This window comes from Electrophorus electricus, chromosome 7, assembly GCF_041902795.1.
Source record: "Electrophorus electricus isolate QZ-2024a chromosome 7, ASM4190279v1, whole genome shotgun sequence".
Lineage (NCBI taxonomy): Eukaryota > Metazoa > Chordata > Actinopteri > Gymnotiformes > Gymnotidae > Electrophorus > Electrophorus electricus.
The window spans coordinates 17355073-17377503 of NC_137503.1; the positions used below are offsets into that span (position 1 = coordinate 17355073).

General features: G+C 36.3%; 1 protein-coding gene across 3 annotated transcripts; it reads right to left on the bottom strand.

Moving 5' to 3' along the window:
• Window positions 1–1994: 1994 nt before the first annotated feature.
• On the bottom strand, window positions 1995–21831 carry pmepa1 (prostate transmembrane protein, androgen induced 1). Of its 3 annotated transcripts, XM_081717708.1 has the most exons (5): window positions 21085–21831; window positions 8666–9298; window positions 6780–6934; window positions 6403–6456; window positions 1995–6314 (listed from the first exon to the last, which is right to left on the bottom strand). In XM_081717708.1, exons 2-5 carry the CDS (start codon window positions 8766–8768, stop codon window positions 5799–5801), a joined length of 828 nt encoding a protein of 275 aa, XP_081573834.1. In that variant the 5' UTR covers window positions 8769–9298; window positions 21085–21831; the 3' UTR covers window positions 1995–5798. The 3 variants fall into 3 exon arrangements, with proteins under 3 accessions (XP_081573834.1, XP_026866555.1, XP_026866554.1); XM_027010754.3 differs by lacking the exon at window positions 8666–9298 and having other exon boundaries at window positions 1995–6311; window positions 21085–21561; XM_027010753.3 differs by lacking the exon at window positions 8666–9298 and having other exon boundaries at window positions 21085–21561.
• Window positions 21832–22431: the final 600 nt, after the last annotated feature.

Genomic DNA, 22431 nt, shown 5'->3' on the forward strand with positions numbered 1-22431 from the left:
TCTCCAGTTACTCATTGAACCTCAATGGTCTCCCAATCACATCTTCTCTAACAGTTAAAGATCTTGGAGTTATTGTAGATCTCAGTCTCTCATTCAAAGTGCATGGAAATAATATTTCTAGGGCTGCCTTTCTCCACCTTAGGAACATTTCAAAGATTCGGAACATGCTCTCCTCACATGATGCAGAAAAGCTAGTCCATGCATTTATCACTTCAAGATTGAACTACTGTAATGGCTTACTATCTGGCTGTACCATTAAGTGCCTAAACAAGCTCCAGCTAGTTCAAAATGCAGCAGAGTTCTTACTAAAACTATAAAATCTGATCACATCATTCCTATCTTAGCTACTTTACATTGGTTGCCAGTAAAATTGATTATGAAATACTTCTAATGACCTGCGAAGCACTAAATGGTCTTGGCAACAGGTCACAGTACCTTAGAAAACTTCTAGTGCATTATGATCCACCACATCTGCTTAGATCAAAAGGTGCAGGCTCTTAACTAGTAAGAATAAGAAAATCTACCGCAGTGGGCAGAATCTTTTCCTATAAAGCTACCAAACTAAGGAATAATCTTCCGTAAATGTTTGAGATTCAGACAGACAGACAGTCTCAATATTTGTGCAGTCAGGCAATTTATTAATTTTTTCCAGTCTTAGTTAAAGGTGTAGATCTGGGGGTCCATGGGCATTTAGTTATGGTAAACTGGGATGTTATGATGCTGTCACTTTACCTCTCTTTTGTTACTTGAGTTTGTTGATTGAGAGCAGTTGAGTGCTGATGTTCCAGGGTGCCCTCATGTCTGTGTTTTCTTCGGGCTCTATCCTTTTAGCTGTGCCGCCATAGCTAGAGCTGCCGGAGTCCATTACAGAGCCATAATTTACACAACCTCGTACCTGGACATGCTTAATAATCTATGCTCTCTTTCTGCCGAAGTACACCTACCCCTGATGTCAAGATATTACTGAGCCTCAACCCGTCCCAGCTGCCATGACTACTCGCACAACCCCCTGATGTCCCCTGCTGTAGCTCACCCAACTCCACCCTAGCCAACTACTTCTCTGTTGCCTTTGATGGACGTTCTCTTGTGGGATGGGTTTCGGACACGTGCAGGCCTCAGGTCAAGGATAGGACCTCTAGAAAATAGGCCTTGACATTAATTGCTTATTTTTTTCATTTTTAAAAATTATTTATTTTTCTGCTCCTTATTGTCTAAATTGTTACTATTGTGGTGTTTGTTGTCAGCCAGAGGAGGATGGGCCCCCCTATTTGAGTCTTGGTTCCTCTCAAGGTTTCTTCGTCATGCTCTAGGACGTTTTTCCTTGCCACTGTCGCCCTTGGCATGCTCACTGGGGGCTTAGACCTGGACGTTTGTAAAGTTGATTTGGGACAACATCTGTTGTAAAAAGTGCTATATTAATAAATTGATTGATTTTTGATTGAAATGGTGAACTGGAGTTGACCCTTGTGAACCTGGGACATAGGCCTGCTCCTGCACAGATACAAACTCCCTCTACCCAAGGCTTGGGCCACCTCAAGTTGCATAGCAGACACTAAAGTATAGAGAAATGATGTGCCACAAGTAATTACTGTACATGTACCATACAAATATCCTGGCAAGGAAGTAAATTTAAATCCAGGACCTGGAAATAAATAATTAAATAATTAAAGCAGCACTAAAATAGTTTTTCAGTTCTGAAGGTTGTATCTCCACCTAGTGGTAGACTAGTACCTGTGAAACATACACATTTCATGTTAAACAAAATTGTAGGCCTGGATAATACTGTCTTACATAAAATGTGACAAATATTTTGAAACTACAGTCAATTTCCCTGCATTTAAGTAACTGATGTGTATAAGTATTTACACATTTTGTTATTATGATGGCTTTTTACTTAAATTTAAATTACATACTGAAGCATTTCGCTGCTTAGCTCAACATTTAGCACAGCAGATAAGGTTGCCACAAAGAAAATGAGCAAAGTGCAGCTCAGATGATATTATATAAAATGTTTTATTTGCCCTAATGATATATAACTGAAATGTATCAAGATTTTACATGCTATGGACACTGTCCAGTGCTCATATTTCAAATAACAAATACACATATAGTAACCCTTCAAAATCTGTTATAAATAAAAAATATTTTTTTTAAATGTCATTGTTGACACAGACAACTGTGTATTTACTATGTAACATTTTTAGACATGGTAAATTTTAACTGTTCTAATATTGAAAAAGAAAAGCTTCTAGTTTGGCTGACCTAAAAAGAAAGGAGAAAAAATCTGTACATAAGTTCATATTGCAACTTTAAAGGATTCTTTAATGTTTAGTGATATTAACATGTTTCAGTTTTAGAACTAAATCAATTTAGTTTTCTTAACAAAAAAAAAAAAAAAAAGAAAAAGAAAAAAGAAAAAGAAAGGAAGGAAATAACAATGCATTGAAGAGATCCAACCGACACGTGGTTCTGGTTTGATTTGCGTGGTTCTCACCTTTTCCTTGACCACAAAAGGTTGATACATTAAGTCAGTCATTCTTTGGAAACGACTATTTGCTAATGTTAAAAAAATTCAGACCTTTGATTCACTACCCCGAGAAACTTTGAAGGATTCTAGGCTTGATCGGCCTGAAGAGTTCAGGATTACAGCAGTAAAACTGTGCATAATGATTACACTATAGTTCACTGAATTTCATCTCTTCTAACTGTATATCAGATTTTGTTAATAGGACCAAAAACAGCTCTAAACCATGTGATCCAATTATTTGGTTTAATCTTGTGCTTCGAGTTAAACTGATTCACATTTGCAAACATTCAAGCTGGGTGTTATCATTCAAACAACCTGTTGGTCATGATTACCAATAAAACACACATGCACACCTATGGGAAAATGAGTTTCATCCAAGAAGGCAACACAAACAATTGAGAGCAATCACAAAGACTACTACCAAGGCACATACTGCATGTCAAGTATCTTATGAAATAAAGAATTTGTAGTCTTTAAAAATGTTTAAAGGGGGATGGTGGTGTGATGATATCAATAATAACTCATTTTCTAAATTCAAATTAAACCCTTAGTCCTAGTAATTGCTATAGTTATGCATTTACCGATAATAATAATAATAATAATAATAATAATAATAATAATATTAATAAAATAAGCAAAAATGAAACTTGACTGTGGGGCTGGAAGTAAAAGACCAGCCAAAGCCAGTAAAGTGAAGGGAAAAATGCTGGTTATGCAAACATTAAGAGAAATACCCTTAACAAAGAAATAATATTAACAATAATAACAACAAAACATAAAAAATATATTTAACCTAAGTTAAAGAAGAAACTACATTAGCAAAAGGCAAATAGTAAATATATTGCAACACTGTCCTTAACATCTCTGCCATGTAACCATTATTTCATTACCATTCTGCTCCTCTTTTTATTTTATACCTTATCTGCTTTACTGGCAGTTTCATTGGCAGATTAATGGCCTGGGCCAGTGGCAGGCCACAATGGCTTTTTAGAAAGTATAAAATAGGCATCTCTAGAACAGGAAGAGCTCTTAATCAGGAGAGGAAAGAATGGCAGAAAGGGGATTAGCATAGCATCATTTTGATCTTCAGGATAACAATATTAAGTTGGATATAGAACAGAATAATTTAGTCTTTTGCTTCCAGTATGAGTTTGTACAAACACTCAAATTAAGGGCTCATCCATTTAGTCTTATTGGGTTTTATGCATTTAAAATCTGTGGTAGGTCACACACAAAATATAATACTTACTCAAACAGGTAAGCCCCTGAGGTGGAGTCGGAGGTGGAACACTGATTTAATAATGAATCAGGTTTAACAAAGAAATGTCAGGTAATGCCATCCAGTCTAAACCAAGTCATTATTTAGCAAATTTTGAATAGGATCGTGTTCAACTTTGATTGAGTGACTTCTGAAGCTCAAAAGCAGATTATGGTACCGTGTAAACACAAACTAAATAAGGACCTCTTAACATGAACTGATGACCACAAAAATGATCTGCATGTGTAGGGGTTTCATGGCATCAATTATGACGACGGACTGCTCAAAAATACTGCCAGTGTTGGTATTGAACCAATATAAAAGCTAAAATGCATCTTACAGTAGCAGCCATAATGTTAGTGGTAACTGGAAAATGTCATTCTTCACATCAAGAAATAATTGTAATACATATTTTAACTGTAAAGCTATATTGTATGTTTGATAAATATATATGAACCACTATGAATTGTAAATAAATCAGTAAATACTATTAGGGTATGATCAGACATAAAAGCACATATTTCGCCCCATCTCATTCCCCTCCTGCAATTCCAGTGTTTTTATGAAAGTCCTTCTACAATTTAAACCTGAGGGAGCAGTTGCCTAACTGTTTATTATCTTTGCAGTGAGACCAGAGCTGACCGATGTGGATTGTGTCTTTCCCCTTAACCTTAAGTGCTATGAGAGATGCCAGTTTCTACAGTTCAGAGTGAGAACATGCGCTCCATACCAAAACTAAATAAATAAACTGAATGGAGTTTAATTAATCCAAGTTTTAAAAAGTTAGTAACACAACTTGCATTTTTTGATTTGCTCAGAAAGGCTATGAAGTGCAGGTCAGTCTTGCTCTTTTCTGTCTCTATAAAAGTAGACTTTGGAGTTAAGTGCTAAATGGTTTTTTGAATTACATACATACACACAAACTCCTATCAGTTCTCCCAGGCCTTTTCTCATTCTATTCACAAGCCTTGGCTTGTAATTTAGTTATTTTTAAAATAGTGCAATTTTTAGACATTTATATAAATAACTAAGTTTGTTTTTCAGTTTTTCATATACATGTTGTACATATTCAGCACACACATACACACACGCGCGCGCACACATGCACGCACTCACACGCACAGAACATAGCTACAAATGTAGTACTGTAAATGCATAGTACAATATTAAATACACTGTGCTGGCAACACAATTGATTATGCTTTAACTATTAAACTTTAAAGTTTAATTCAGATATAACAAAAGTGGAACACCTACTTTTCTTAGTTGCCACTTCTATTAGAAAAAATACCTTCATGCTCGTATTGCAATATTTGCTCCCTCATAACAAAAACCTAATGGAAATTCACCAAAAACCATGCCTCATCAATAAGTTATGGAGCAAAAGTTTCACATTTCTATCTTTTTGGAATTAATTTCCATGATTTTTGGTATCCTGTCAGTTGTCAAGATATGAATTTGTAATGATTCACAAACAGCCAATATCAGATAAACCATGGAAAATGACATCTTGTAGGAGTGGTAAGACAAACCCTTAGTTAAAAAAACAACTTACGTAAACAAAGAACCAAATAAAAAACAAAAGGAATACCTAAAAAAGTAAAAGGAATCATAAATCAATCAAAAGTCAGATAATTAGACCTATGCAGCATTGTGGCTTTTTGTTTAGTTGCTTTAAAATTTCTATATAAAGCAAAATCTTGGGAGCACTGATACAATATATAACAAGTAAATATGGATGTATAGTTTTAAACTATTCTCTCTTTCAACATCAAGGCTCCAAACAACTAGAGTTAGAGAGGGTAAGAGAAGGGAATATTTTATGTTTCGATTTCCCCCTGACAACATTCTCCTAATTGTTCAAAAGCAGACGCAAAGCTGCTGAAGCTAATGTATTAGCATGTTGCCTAGTGATGATCCTAGCCCATGCTTACACTGAAGCTACTCACCACAAGCAGATACCAGTGCAGGCTGGGCAGATTAAGACATGATAACCTTAGCCATATTAAATGGTCAGACCTGCTGGGCTTTCTGCTTCTCCTTGTTGCGAGTGATTTGGCTGATATGGGGTAATACTGACAGCAAATTACCCTGTATCAAAGATGAAGGTGAGTCCACACCTGCTCCAGCTGGAGTCTCTGTGTGGTGGGGCAGTGATGAAGGGTGATAGTAGTGCCCAGTCACCTCGCTGTATGCTGGCGGAGCACACTCAAGGCTGGCAGCACTTACACCAGCATTTACACTTGGAGGGCAGAGCGAAGTGTCAATGAAGGGACTATCAAAGATAGTGCGGTTTGGAGGGGCTCGAACTGACTCTCTGTTCAGCTCCAGTTGCTGCTCTGGGTCTCGTAGCTGAAGGGAGCAGACACCTTGGTAGGGTGGAGGCTCTTCTCCATCTGAGAGGGAAATGTTGGGGGGGAGGTCAATGATGGCATGTGGAAGGTAGGGGTAGGTAGACTGGAACCTGCTCAGATGTTCCCGCTGTATATAAGGAGGTACTCGACCTGGTGGCCGAGGAGCATATGCCTGCTGAAAATAGATGTTGTTAACCTAGATATAGCATTTATGTGCATGACAAATTCAAGATCATTCTGATATCCGTGCTAATCCATCTTACCGCACTCATTCCAGTAGATGACCCTGAGGCATCTGATGACCACAAACTCCCATCCTACAACAACAAATGAGAGTGGGAGAGAGAGGAGAAGAGAAAGTGAGAGAGAGAGAGAGTGAGAGAGAGCAAGAGAAAGACAGAGGGAAAGACAGAGCAAGAGAGAGAATCAAACAGTTGTTTTTTTTTTAAATTCACACACATTTTTCATGTGTCTCAAACACCAGGTGTCAGAAAAAAAAACTGCAGTGGTTCACAGAAGGAAAAATGTGTCTATCATTCCTCTAAGTCATCTTCTCAGCGGTTATGTGAGGCTGTCATAACAGAGCTTGTATGTTACATTGCTAGTTGTCTCTCGATGTGCCTATGAGTTTAATACTCACTGAGGTGAGTGGAATGTGGCGTTGGCGAGCCTGTACATCTCGTGAAATGAGGGATCGAGCTGAAAGTCTATAGTGGTTCAACAGGCATGTGATCACCACCACCATCATCATCATTACCACCACAATCACCAGGATCTGTACAAATTCCAGCTGGGCTAGAGAGAGGGAGAGAGAGATGGTTTGTCTGTGGTTATGTTACTTCTGAAGTATGACTTGAGATTAGTGTCTCTGCTGAGAACATTTGATGTTTTGATATTCTTCATTTCCATCTAGCATAAATATCTAAACATATAATCAAAATCAATCATTCTGTTGTTCTAAAGCCTAAAACACCTTTAGGACTGTGGAGTTTCATTATGTAACTTGCAGTTTTCAAGTTACAAATGATTGTGCTCTGAACAGAGCTTGACACCAGCAAACTGTGCAAAAACTATTTAGAGAAGAGGTATTCAACTGGTGTTCTCACCATAATGGAGTGGCCAGCAGTCACTGGATGTCAATCTTATTGAGCTGCCATGAGAGCAGCTTGACTGTATGGTACGTATGAAATGCCCATCAAGCCAAGCTTGATGGGAGGTGCTTCTAAACATATGGTGAATTATCTTTACCTTAAACTGGCAGCCAATGCCAAAGGACAACATGACTGTAATTACTGTAAATGGTGGATTCTTTGATGAAAGCAAAGTCTGAATTATTTCAAACAAATAGAAATATGTCTAAGCTTGTCATTGCTTTCACTATGTCATCTATTAATTTTGCCATTCACTTGATGAATAAAAGTACAAGTATATATGTAGGTAGGTTGGTTGGACACGCACAAAAATTTACATGTGTGTGTGCGCACCACAGCCAACTTACAGACTGCAATTCTGGCAGTTGTGATGTGATGGGCAAGGTCATTGTCAGTACAAATACACATGCACAGGTTTTTGGGGTTTTTTTTTGTGGATGGGGCAGGTCAACTTGGTCTTATGAGCCATCATCCCTTCAAGCTCCATAAACACAGTGTCTAAACTATAAATTCTAATGACCTACATAGTTTTTTTTAATAATGCAACAATCCGACTGCAACTGCCTTTACAATCATTGATAAATGACAAAATTTTGCATATATATATATACATATACATACAATGTACACTTGAATGATTACAGTGCGTATACAGCGATGCCCCAAGTCACTGGGAAAAGCTTGAATACATAACTACTAAAAACCTTTAAAAACTAACCTCTAAGGTACAACCTGGCTGGTTCTGAAGTAACCATAAACATATGTCTCATCAAATAAATTACACTATATACTGATGCACAACTGAATGACTGCTAATGCATTCTAAAGTCATTTCTCATTGTATCAGTCTGTGATATGACCAAGCAAATTCTTGGTTAAAAAGAATGAACCAGAGCATTATTAAACATCAGTGACAAAGAAGGCAAAAAGGAGAACAAACAAGTCAAGTCAACCAGATACTATTTTAAAAAACACTGCACTTGATGCTACTGATTTAAAAGGTCTGCATCAATCTTGTCAACAAAGTCACAACTACTATGAAAAATGTAATTAAAGTTTTTAAATTAAATTAATCTGCTTTTCAGCAGTATTTTCACAATGAAAATATTTCTCACTTCAACACACTGAAAATACTGAATAAATCAACTCAAAATCAACACAAGTCATCAATATAAGAGAGCACAAGATATGCCCAAGGTACTATAATATTAGAAATTAGCAAGTAACGAATAGATTAAACAGCTAAAAGTGCAGAAACTAAAATTAAATTATGTCAAAGAGCTACAGTCTCGAGGATTACAATATCAGTAAACAACCAACAGCAGTAATTTTTCCATGTACAATCTCAAAGTACAAAGTAACTTCTAAGGCTCACCAGTGCATGGTTGTAAGCAGTCCCTTAATTCCCTATTCCTGCATATGGCTGCATAGTGTCCTCTTTTACAAATAAACTTGAAGTATAAAAAAGCGCACAGCATGAAGACGCTCCCAAGTTTTCACGGAGTATGAAAATCCAAACACTGGACATAAACCATGTTTTGATTTCACACATACACTTGAACACATATGCTGACTACCCCTACTAACCGCCCATCTCCCATTACTGAGTACAACAGGACCCACAGCCTGGGCTAAAAAAAATGTAGAGGATAGAAAGAGAAAGAACAGATTGTTTCATTAAGAACGACTGTGGCTGAAAAAAAATGCAAGAGAAGACAGATGGGGTGGGGGAGAGTCAGAGAGAAAAACAGACACAGAGGGGGAGGGGGAGAGAGAGAGAGAGAGAGACAGACAGACAGACAGACAGACAGACAGACACAGAGGCAAAGCTTCCACATGGGGCCCGAGAAATGGTCTAGACAGAATTGTCTAAATGAGTCAGTTTGCATAAAAGAACAAAAACACATCTTAGACAGCTGAACAGTTATGGAGATGAAGTCCTCCAGCCTCCAGGACTAGAATGTCAGACTGTGTGGATGTCTGGCTGCCCTGGCATTCATTCCACACACTAGAGAAAAAAAGATGCCAAGGAAAAAAAAGTCACCATATTTCAAAGAAGCAATGTTTTGTCAAGTGTTGGCAAGTATTTGTCCTGCATTATTACTGTTATCATGTAAAAAGTATTTATAAACAAATTTATAAGCTAAAAAGAACAATGGCACATGTCAAATTTGTGTTGTTTTTTTTTTAAATTTTATTTTTTTTGCCACTTTCATTCTGCATGTATTAGTGCAGCAGAGGGATACATGTTAAAAGTGAACTCCAAATTGCATGCAACTCAAAGATATCCAGATTTTTAAAAATGTATTTATTGGTTCTCAAAAAATAAGATATGGGTTAAAAATACAGATGACAAGGCTACCTTCATATAAAATGTATGATAAAAGGGGCAGTGGTAGCTCAGCTCAGTGGTTAAGGTACTCGTATACCAATTAGAAGGTTGCCAGCTCAAGCCCCACCCCCACCAGGCTGCCACTCTTGGGTCCCTGAGCAAGGCCCTTATTCCTCAAAGGTGTATTCAGTCAGAAATAAATTGGTACATTTTTACTGGGAAACAAAGAAACAGTCTTTAGCGAAATCAGGCAGACACACAGATATAAATCCATAAACACAGATGGCTGACCATTCTGCTTTGCACAAATGAGAGAGCACAAAAAAAGCAAACTGGCAGAGAGATGGAGGAATGTACCCAACTGGGCATCATGCCATTATTACTCTCAGTGCTCTGAGGGTTTCTACAACCAAGATACCATCTCCCTTCTGTACAGACTCAGTAACAACTCCACACCCTTCTTATAGCAGAAGGTGACAAAAGGGATATGAGGGTCTCCTGTGAAAGCAGTCAGAAGGCCTTTACTGCCTCCCCCTTCCAACTCAGGTCATTTAGGTCACTCTCAGTTACAGCTAAACCAGACAACGTTAAGCAAGCAGGCAGATCAAGAGGGAAGTTATCTGGCCTCACAGACTCTCTAAACGTGTGTATATTTTCTGCACTTAACACTCTTGTACATTTCTGAATGTTGCTCTTCTGGTCTTAACCTCTTTTAGCCTTTGCAGTTCTGTTTATTTTCTCTTCACCAGTTCAGGCTGCCAGAAAGAAAAATTATGTGAACCATGTATACAGACTGGAAATATAAGGATTATTTACATTGCAATTCTTTGTGCCAATTAGACATTTAGGAACTCTGTTTGAAGTTCATAATAACCATCACTGCTCCTTTACTACATGTGCAACCCTGGGTAGACCTTGTAAACAGAGGATTGCTCCCCTCCTGCATTAAAAGTTACAAACCATTGGAATATGAGATAAGCCATCATTTAGCAGATAAACTGCAACTACTACAGAATTACATACTTGTGTATAGTGTAGCTTGGTTGGGCCCTACCCTATTTGAGTTACTATGTCTGTGTTCATGATTGTGTGTGAGACTGATCATGAAACCAGGGTTACGGGTCAAAGGCCGTTGTGGTTTGCATGTCAATTTCCATGAGAATGATGGGAGAGCCAAAATGATGCCTCTTCCCAGACTTTTGGGGGGTTTCAGAAAGCAAGAGTGGGAACATTTAGAGTGTCTCTGTGGTCAGCTGGCATCAGATGGTGGGAAAAAGTTTTACAGTCTGCTGTTTGCAAATGACAAAGTGAATGGTAGATGAGTCCTTGAGAATGCTAATATAGTCCAAAAAAAAAAAAAAAGTCAGAGTTCTATATTAATTCCACTAAACACATAGTAGACATAACTAAGCTAGAGTAGTCTATACTCTATACTTTTAATACATCAAAAGAAAGCATTGTAGACTGAAGTATAATTCCACTACCAAGGACTGAAGAAATCGGTACTGGCTAAGTTTTTTTTTAGTACTCATGAGAACATTCTGGCTTCAATCTTGTTAATTAAGCTCTTATTCCATTTTTGCATACAACTGAAATGCATTTTTTTCTACAAAAAAGTTAATTCAAAGTAAAGTAAAAACATAGGAAACAATAATGCAAAGAACGGCACTAATACCTTATTTTATGAATGCATGTGGAATAGATGGTATCTTTACTAATAAAAAAGTGAAGCAAAGGTTTAGGATATGGCACAAAATATTCAAATATTTGTAAAATGTATAAAAGGATTTCTAAATTTGTTCAAAGAATTATGTATTATAAAAAATAAATGTGTTATTTATAAACAAGAAAAAGATGTAAACAATAGGTCTGAACTGCATAAAATTGTTTCTTACGTTTTGAATAATAATGAAATATCACTTGGACACAGAATTTTGCACATTACTGTTATATCACACAGTATTGCTGGACCATGCTGTTGTAAGCAGTAGATAAGTCTTGGCCTGACTGTGGATTCTGCAGTGGCTTATACTATTCAGGTTGCTAAGACAACATTACATGCCATGGCTGTGGCTACAAGAATGATGGCCACAGGTTTGAACAAGTCTTCTCTAGGTCAACAGTTGCATGTCTGCATGTCTGTATGAAAACACAAACATTACAAACAGCTAAGTCAAAATGATTCTAAATTCCCTACCATGACGGAGAGCAAAGGAAGTCTGAGAGCTATTTGGGACTGCATACTCCCTCCATTTTATTTCTTTATTAAACAAATAATGTCAGTTTTGTACCATCATCTCAGTTTTGTACCAACATCATCTCTTGAGTTGCACTGCTGTCACTACATCCTGAAGTTCAAACTGTACTCATTTGTTTCAGAGGATGATGAAACATTGTTTGCAATACTTGCAATAGAACGTTGCAACGTTCAAATAATTTCAAAAGAGCACATTCATGCTTCGAGGCATTCTAGTAGCATTGTGAAATTCATATTAACAACACTACAAGATTGTTTTTGAGAGTGTGATATTAAGCAGGCTTTGCATAACAACCCTGAAATTCATAACGCTAAGGATTCATTTAAATTGTATCTGTGCATCTGTAACTTGCTCAGATTCTATATTGTGAGGGTAAACAGTGATGCACAAAACCTCTTATTACAAACCTGTCAGGATTGCACAGGAATTTAAACTAAATTTAGAAGCAACGAAGCAAGTCATCTTGTCTGGATTTTCCCAGCCTTAAAAGGATATCTGTGATTTTAAGAAGGGTCAGCATAAATACAGTTGACACTGGGGTTCAGCATAAGGTCTGAGATACATTCAATAACTTGGCACTCAGTTATTGCATGTTCCATTTTAAGTTTACTCACACTGATCTCATTTACTGTATGGATCAGTCATGCTAACAATACAAATGCTAACTTTGTATAAGCACCACTACCAGATGAGCTCTATACATTACAAACAAACAGCAGTGAAGTAATCTGCCAGACAGAAAGATCTCATCATCTAATCATTAAAATTAATTAACAAAACAACAAATATGAAATAATAATAATAATAATAATAATAATAATAATAATAAAACTTCATTCATTAAAATAAACTGTAATTTGTAAGTTAGCTGGGCCAGGTACTTGTGATATAATTCTACTACCTATAATTTTGTTTTTCTCTGTTGACTGCTCAGTACGGTTACTTTGATGTCACGGTTTCATGACTACTCATAGTGTTCATTTCCAAATGCTGATTAAACCTAATTTGTGCACAGGGGCTTAAAAATGTAAACTGAAGTTCATGATTCCACTCCCTGTGGATTCCCCAAAAATCGTCCTGTAGTAATCTCCATTTTACCATGAAGGCAAGCAGACCGTACGTTAGTCATAGGGCTGAGTAATCAACTATATAAATTGCTAGGTTACTTCTCCTGCCGCTTCTAACTTAAAGTATAACTTTATTATTCTCGATGTCAATATTATACATGGTATTGCTGATCACAACTAAGTGAAGAAACTATTTTGGCTTAGAATGAACAAAATTAGCTGCAAGCTGCCATGCCGGTTAGTTTTCCTTCTTTTTGTAGGCGCGTGCGCCTTTCTTCAGAGCCATAATTTGTTTCATATTTTAACGATAATAATACAGTTCTTAAAAATATGCTACGACATTATATACTTTTCCTTCAACAATTCTGCGACGCTCCCTAAAATTCTCACAATTCTCATTTTGAAAATGATTGCATAACTCAGAAACATTAATAATAAAAAGCTGATATTTTTCTCATAAGTACTTTATTGACCATCATCCTTTAAATCCATGCAGTCAAAGGATACGTGTTTTAGAACTATATGCACGATAGTCCATTTCAAATTACAGACGTAGGCTATTTGGTTTTCTTAGCTAAACCTAAATCATTTGACCTGGCATAAAACAAAAGTACTGTTAGGCCCTTTAATACCTGTTTTACAAAGAATGTACAAGGAGAATTTGTAAAACGTTTGACGTGAAACAGTAATATTTTTAGACTAGATTATCAAGCCTTGACTTTTCTTCATACTTTTACAAAATAACTCCATCTGTCCATTGCTTTGTGGCCAACTCCCTGTCTGCCTGTTGTTCAGAGGTAAGAACATAAACACTAATATTTAGATAAATGTGGTAAAATCTGTTTACACATTAGTTTGATTCAGTAACTTTCAAAAGTAAAGTGCACATCTGGCATTTCAGCAGATGCAATCACACATAAACCTTTGCCTGTTTTGGGTCCCTTTGCACTGTATTAGCTGTCTCATTCCTTTCTCAAATCTCAGTTTGCTGTTCTTCATATCTCTTTCAGAGAAGTGGTCATACCTGTTATAACTAGCTGCAGACATAACAATGTTGAACTCATCCCTCCCTCTAGCCATCTTTTTGTTTCTGCAGACACAACACTGTCTGGGTGTCACATGGCCACTGCCCAACCAGCCCAGCAGCAAAATGTCTGGCTACCACTGGGGGTATAAGGTCAGACAAAACAAACCAACACCAAATGAAGACAACCCAAATAACATACTTTCTACTTGCTGAATATTATGTGACTTGTTTTGTCACTTCAGCAAGCAGACCTTTTTGCCTGAGGACATGAAACAAAGCAAAGGCCACTTCCACATGTATGAATAAAAGGTGTCAAATCAATATGAAATGTAGACTGCTGATTAAATTATTATTTACAGAGTAAATAAGAGACACCAAGGTGTCATTTACAGTTATGAACATGAACTTGGCAACTGCTATTCTAATACTTGGAACTAAGCTAGCTACATTACACTTGATAGTAGTCTGGTGGTATATCAGCGCTTTCATTTTGATGAAAAATGATGGTATTATTTATGACCTTGCTTTTCTTATGTTCCTCATGTTAGATCTATGCACTGTGCAACACATCATGGGGCTCTGGTATTCTGGCTATAAAAACAAACATTCATCCACTAATTAAAATATTACAGCCTTTCATAAAGGCATTTGCAGACAGAGGACCACTGGTAATAACAAGGCACTTCAGCACACACTCACATGCACACTCACGCACACACAGAGTCTAGATATATTAGGAGCGACCTCTCTGTGAGACATCCCAAATCAAAACATACTTCACCCAAACAAATATTCCAATTTGCACACAGAAATTTCAGTTTGTTTGATAATGGTAGGGATATTACTAACTAGTTTTACACAAAATAGATAAATGTTCTTTAAAAGTCTACTAAGAAATCTAAATTTCTAGTACGTCCAGTACATTTTTTTTTAATTTAACTATAGCTTTATCTAAGTATATACATTCAATTTACCTCAGAGAACATTACTGAAACCAGGACAACACAGTGCTCCTACTTCAGTACTAAAAGCTCTCATTTCTGAAGAATTTTCAGCTACGTAAACATGAGTGAGTGATTATAAGTTATACCCATGATGTGCTTAACATCTAAAAAACAACACAAGAATGCAGTAAAAATAGTCCTTGATATTACTAGTCACATTGCTTAACTAATAATACATTTGGTTCATACAGGAAAGTAAAAAACAAATAAGTAAATCAGTATGGAGCACTATTTCTGATAATGGGCCAAATACAAAAATGAAATTCTTGGTCACCATTGCACACAAATCTGACAGACATATATCTTAAGACAGGGTACAAAATGACAGTAGAAATTAATTTAAATTAAAGGGATGAGGTGACTCTGAACACACAAAAAGAATCCATAAAGTGACATCTCTGTAATATAGGCTACATTTTCCTTAAAAACTCATTTAAAACAGTCAACAAATATAATAAGATAAAAATGCTGAAAATGTCAATTAAAGCGACTGATTGTTGGGGAATACTCTCCTGCAGAGCAATTCCCCAAGAAAATAGATTCAACTCTGTTGTTTTAGGGATGACGGTTGCAAACCTCACACTACTAAACACACAAAACATGCACAGAGACACTCTAATATGAGTGACAATGAACCTTTCAGTTGGCTAGGCAACTCCACCTCGGCTATGCACTGCTGACCTCTGTACTCTGACCTTGGTGACACAGACATGGTAACTAAGGAGATCCAATCACATTCAACTCCCAGACTCAATGTTTCAAATGTAAATTTATATAAATCTGAATTAAATTAAGGTGCAGAATTATATTTTATATGTAGATTGATAAGGGCATGTGCATGTAATCAGCTGAGCTTATATCATCTTATTAGAACATAAAATCAATTTAAGAAAAAAGGGGGAAAAAATATACAAAGTAATTTTAAAATTGCATATATATATAATTTTCATATATAATTTCTCACTGCTCATTTATTCAAAGTAGGATATTAAATATACTACAATTGTGTGCACACACACAGATAAACATACACACAGACACTGGTCTGTGTGCTTGATGCCTTTTTGTGTTAGGCAGGTGGTTGCATATTCTCCTTTGCATTATGTCTAGACAGGGGACAAGTGTCAATGCACGAGCAGTAAGAAAACTGATATCATTCAAATGTTGGAATGCCATGTTTGTCTACAGAATCTGAGAGACTATTTTCCTTTCCACATCATAACACAAAGGCCTCAAAAGGTCATTCGAACCTACATCAGTTTTGCTTTACAGGCTTCAAATCATGTTATTTTGTGTGCATTCTAGGCAACATCTAAAAAGGCAAATTTGATTGAGAAATAAATGTGAGAGAAAAGAGGGAAGACATGGAGAGATATCTAGACATCTACCCCTCCCGTGTGTCCAACACATGACATGTTCATTGCCTAATGAAATGTGTATGTATGTATGTATGTATGTATGTATGTATGCATGCATGCATGCATGCATGTATGTGTGTATGTGTGTGTGTAAGGGGTGGGTGGTGGGTTGGGGTTAGTTGGGGTCAGGAGTGTCAGGGCTCCCAGGAGTATTCTCAAACCTCTTCCCCTCCCCCTCTCAAAGGCACAACGTGAGAAAACCATAGGAAAGTCAAACTGAAAACAAAAGATTGGGCATTGACTGAAATTACAAAGTCACCCAGTGCCTTCTGTTCAGCCTGCCATTCATATAATCTCTATCATCCTAACATGAAGTTTCTCCCAGTTCCCATGGAACTGATTTAAAAACACTGCTGCCTTGTCCAACCCACCCCAGCAAATTTATTATTTATCCAATTTATTATTTATCCCCATTATCCAAGATAATGGATTCTAAAATTATTATTTAGACAAGCACCATCATATCCAGAATAAAGAGCTATGGACAGAGGATTCAAAATTGTTTGGCCACAGTACCAGAAACCAGGCTTGATGTAAACCATTGGTAGCATTTGATCAGAAGAACTTCATATCAGCTATAATGCATGGTGCTGCCAATGTTATGATGACAGGCTGCTTTGCTGTCTCTAGCCAACTTGCAGTCATAAAATTGACTATAAATTCTCTTCTGTACTAGAGTGCTTCAGGGGAACCTGCAAACATTTGTCAAAAAGTTAGAGCTGAAAAAGTGAACCTTACAACAGTATAACAACCCCAAACTTTCAAGTAAATCCGCTAAGGCATGGATCAAAAGGAAGAAATGGAGGATTATCGAATGGCCTAGTCAAAGCCCTGACCTGAATCTCACTGAAATGCTTGGAGGTGGTGGTTGAAACAGGCTGTACATGCATAAAACCATGTAAACATTACACAGTTTAAAGAATTTTGCTTTGAGGAATGGGCAAAAATTTCTCCTAGTAGATTGGAGATTAGTAGGCAGTTATAAGAAACAGCATGGGTCACAGATATATTTCTTCATCAAAAAAAAAACAAAAAAACAAAACCCCAAACATTTCAGTTAATTAAATAAATAATAATTACATAAGCATTAGATAAAGAATTTACTCAAAAATTGTGTACTTTTGATAAACTGGGCAAAAAAAGGATATGAAGGATGCCCACAATAAAAAGTAAAAATGAAGATTTTTTGTACTGTTTGTTTTGAAGAATGACAAGGATTGGGTTCATATTCTAAATCACCAACAAATGTGTGCATATGGCTAAACAGCAAACCTATAAATAACTTGGGGAGAAAGAAAGCGAGAAAGAGTGAGGGAGAAGCAGCAGCTGTGTCCAGCAAATGCATAAACATAACACATTCATGTTCTGAGCCAGAATGCACTTCTTTACCAACCAAAAGTCAGAGAGAGAAAGAGGGCATATAAATACAATTTCATAAAGCTAAACTAAAAAAAAATAGAAAGATAAATGCTATATATATATATATATATATATATATATATATATATATATATATATATATATATATATATATATATATATATATATAAATGCTATATATATATATATATATATATATATATATATATATATATATATATATATATATATATATATATATATATATAATGCTATATATATATATATATATATATATATATATATATAGCATTTATATATATATATATATATATATATATATATATATATATATATATATATATATATATATATATATATATATATATATATATATATAATGCTATATATATATATATATATATATATATATATATATATATATATATATAATGCTATATATCATTCTAAAACATACACTTGCAACATTAAAGCAAATTACTTTTTTCTTTGTGCCATCAGTCTCGAATGAAAATATTTATATACTCTTTGAAACCTATTTCTTAGAAATAGAATTCCTTTTCAATAACTGAGCAATACCAGTACAGATGGTTTGAAGTTGAATCAAATTCTCATGTTGTAACCAACAGAGAAGGGATGAGTTTTTAATTCACCCTTTTGAATTGTTTTTAATTACTCCGTAGCAATTGCTGTTGCTGAAATATATCTATCTTTTATGATGTAAATGTCATTATCATGAAGTGCTACAATCTCCTAAAATGTTATTGTCTTGTTCAGCTTGCTATCTAATCTAAATTTCAGTAGACTATTTTAAATCTTTAATCATACATCTTCCGCTTGACAATTTATATTAGTGACAAAATAGGTTTTATTTTTACCCAAGTTTTACTCAAAGATATTTAGAGCCAAAATGTAGATGGAAGTTAAAATATCTCCATTGGTTTCTGTGCCTCCCAAATTAAAAATTATGCAGACTGCATTGTGTGTGATGTTCTCTCAGGGGAGGACATGTCTTTTGGAGTGTCAGACAAGTGAATTGAAAAGTGCTGGTTTAGGGTTTAATGAAAAAGATGTTATGGTTGACCAACACTTTTGAACCTATTTTTGAGCACTTCTGCATATAGTTTCTAATGCATATTTAGAAAGAGAAAAAAGATACATGACAAAAATTTCAAGCATACCTCTAAAATGAAAAAAAAAAAAATTGCTCAGTTAAAATTATGCAGTTTATTGACACTAAACATGTACTACATTTCTATTTATTTGTAGTCCTAGTACTGGGCAAACATAGAGTGGAGAACTGTCAGTGGTCTGTTGGTTCCTGATTTACGCAGACATTGCTCTGTTCTGTGACGCATCACCACAAATGTCTGCTTCTCCAAATAATAAACAGGAAGTTCTGTCCCAGTAACCCCAAGATAGAGAAGGGAAGCAAAAAGAATAAATATTTGTAACAATGGTTACAGAGTCTTGTTTGTTTCCCACTTGTCTGTCTGGTGCTTCAACTTTTCCTTAAATTTTCATATTTTTTATTTGTTTCTCAGTATAAAAAAGGACAAGCGCAGAATGAGCTGGGCCAAATCCCTAGCAAGTAGACAAAGCTTGAAAAGACATGGAGGACACACTTGATTTCATCTTCTGCATCTAGCATATTGTCAATGTGAAATTTCCTCTGTGAGATGCTTTGAAACACCTGGGGCCATCTCACCCTTTTCATTATTTCTTCCTATCATAAAGAATGTAAACTGAGTGGCTGGAAAACCACAAGATATAATTAAGTGACACAGTCAGCAGGCATGTAGCTATGTGAGGTGTGTATATATGTGAGCACAAGCCTTCCTGTCTGTGCCTCTTAATAATGTGTGTGTGTGTGTACTTAATTTCTACATTGTATTATATGTCCTAAACAAAATAATGAAACAGGGATATACCCTGTTTTTTCCCCTCTTATTTGACACCCCAGCCCCTCCTCTCCTTATTTTTATTGCTTTTCTATTATCTGAAGAATACAGTCATAGCTGATTGTCTAAACAAATGAGAGTATAGACAGAGTAAAGGACTTTGAAATAACTGAACAATTACAGATCTAAAAAAGAAAGAGTATGTTGAATACCATGATACAGCATTCAAATGTTTGTACAAGAATGTGCTCAATAGAGAAACAGTATAAGTGAGTAAGCAGTGTTATAATCTGAATAGAGGGCTAGTTTGTGCAGTTCAAACCACTGATGACAAGTTCAATGAAAGCTGTAGTCAGACGTCCTATCAACAATGAAACATCTAATTTTTCATGTTTATTCAATTGGTTTGGGGGATCTCAGGAAGCTACTGTCTGAACTAGTCTGAACTACTGTCTGAATTAGTCACTGCAGATTAGGTAAAACCTATTGCTCAGACAACTCCCAGCCCAGGATTTTAGAACAGACAACACGTCACACACAGTCAGCTGATTTGAGATTTGAGAACATGACAATTTATATGCTTTAACAAAGGCACATTTTTTGATGAATAAAGCATTAACTAAAATGATTAAAATTATTTCACTTTCTAAAACGGCACAAAAAAGTCCATACATATTTATTCCATTCAGAAACAACAGCTGTAGGATACAATTCTACTGGAAAAAAATAATCTGTAGTTCTGCAAAGTTGTGTAATACATCAGTAACAATTTGTACAAATGAGAGACAATGCAATAGCCACAGCAGTGCTACCTAGGTATATATTCCTAATAAAGGATTAAAAGTTATATTCGACACACAGCATAATGAAGAAACCATTATAATACCAAGATTGAGATGATTCTCTACTTGATGTAGATCGTATATGGACTTCCTTAATAATTATTCAATTGATTTATAAACAACAGCATAACTGTAACAAGTCTATCGCGACCTAATTTTAGCTGATTATCATCTGAACAGTCTTGTTGTATGATCAGCACAAGTCAATTTTGTTGTAACGTCAGGGGAAAAATACTTAACCCTTTTGGTAACAAAGTGATTTAATCAAATATTATTAAATATCTTCGAACAAGTAAAAGTTATTTTGGCGTTACATAAATACAATTCTGAACACAAAACATAGTTTTGTGGCAGCTAACATAGCAGAGCCATAAACCCCCAATAGCAAGCCAAACTAGTCAACTTGAACGAGACAAGCGACAAATTGTGAACTATGTAAACAAGACAGTTAGCAGATCGCGCTCGTCCAGATGTGAAATGCGAAGATGTACGTGTTAAGTAACTTTTTATCAGTATCCTACCGTTATTATAAACAAACTATTAAAAAGTAAACTGGGATACTTACTGATCGCCATACTTTGGTATGAAGTAGAGCGTTTGCAATTACATGCACAGGATACATTGGTCTGGATGCCCGCTGTGCCGTTTATTAGACCCATTAAGCTGAACATTTAAAATCTGGAGACGTAGTTGGTATTATGTAGAATATCGCTTTTAATCAGGCCAGTAGTTTTCTTTTTACCTCTTGTTAAGAGCTCGCGATCCAAAAAAGCCCCCATAGATTATGTATTGACCTGTTCTCGTCTTACTCGAAAAAGCGAATACTTTTCCTGTGAAAAATGGGGGTTTCTTGGGGCTTGCGTCAATATCTCCCCTACCCACCCCCCGGGTCGCAAACTGGCCTCTGTACTCCAGTATTTCCTAATATTATTACCAGGCGGTTTATGCTACTTTCTACTCGTCTCGCTGGGGGAGTTCTGAGCTCGCAGTATTGAAGTCAAAGTAGGCTGAGTCTAGGGGTGGGAGGGGCTTTAAAGAAGAAAGGATTACGTCAGTACCAGACTTTGGGCTCTAAATACGCGCCTGCGCAGGGGCGTTAAATCCGCCAAAAGCTAGGATTACACCTGAAGCGTCACTGGCGTGAGGGTGCGCGAAAAAACGCAATTGCGTCACTTCCGGTCATGCGCCTTAGCCCGTGCGGTGTCTTGTGTGACAACGTGTCAAGTATGAAGGTATCTTAACTGAGGCTTTGGGCCGCATTTTACTTATTTTGTCGGGCACGCGCCTTTATTGTCATTTGTTGATTTGGTATACAGAAATAAATGAACCTGCGAAAAGGTGGATGTAATGGCGCAACATGGAGTATGACATTTAAAATCTGTCAATACAACTTTAGCTTTGAACCCATTTTCGCTTAGGATCATTGATTAGAACAACAAATATGTCCGTTTCCTCGTCTGTGACTTTTTCTGGCAGCGCCGTTCCACCATGCTTGCTACCATGACGAATGTCACTACTGGGTCGTCAGCTCACTCTCCGTTTTAAAACGGAACGAGAGCACTTAATAGGCTTGTTTGAGATAAGATGCGCCTCGCCTTGGAAGTCAAAGAGTAGTCAGCTGCATTCGGAGGAGGAGATAAGCAGACAGCCAACAAGCCGGAAGGGTTTACCTGCTGCACTCCATGTGAACTGGCGGCTCTCAAGGGATTCATACAAATACATAACATTTCTTTGATGAATGAAAATGTAAATTTAATGTTAGCATAATATCCACCTACATACTAAATATTTTAAGATCTGCATGCTATATTAACTTATTTGTGGGTACATGTTTGTCAGCAGATATTCTTGCCAATGCGGATAGAGCCCTGTCGGTATCAAGCCGCCGTTGACTCACGCGTTTTGGAGAGCA

Coding starts and splice junctions, on each gene's coding strand:
- pmepa1 (XM_027010753.3), bottom strand. CDS start 21,190: ATGTTCAGCTTAATGGGTCTAATAAACGGCACAGCGGGCATCCAGACC. Junction 6,935..21,084: donor ATACCAAAGTATGGCGATCA/GTAAGTATCCCA, acceptor CCCTCTCTCTAG/CCCAGCTGGAATTTGTACAG. Junction 6,315..6,402: donor CATCTACTGGAATGAGTGCG/GTAAGATGGATT, acceptor ATCTATTTTCAG/CAGGCATATGCTCCTCGGCC.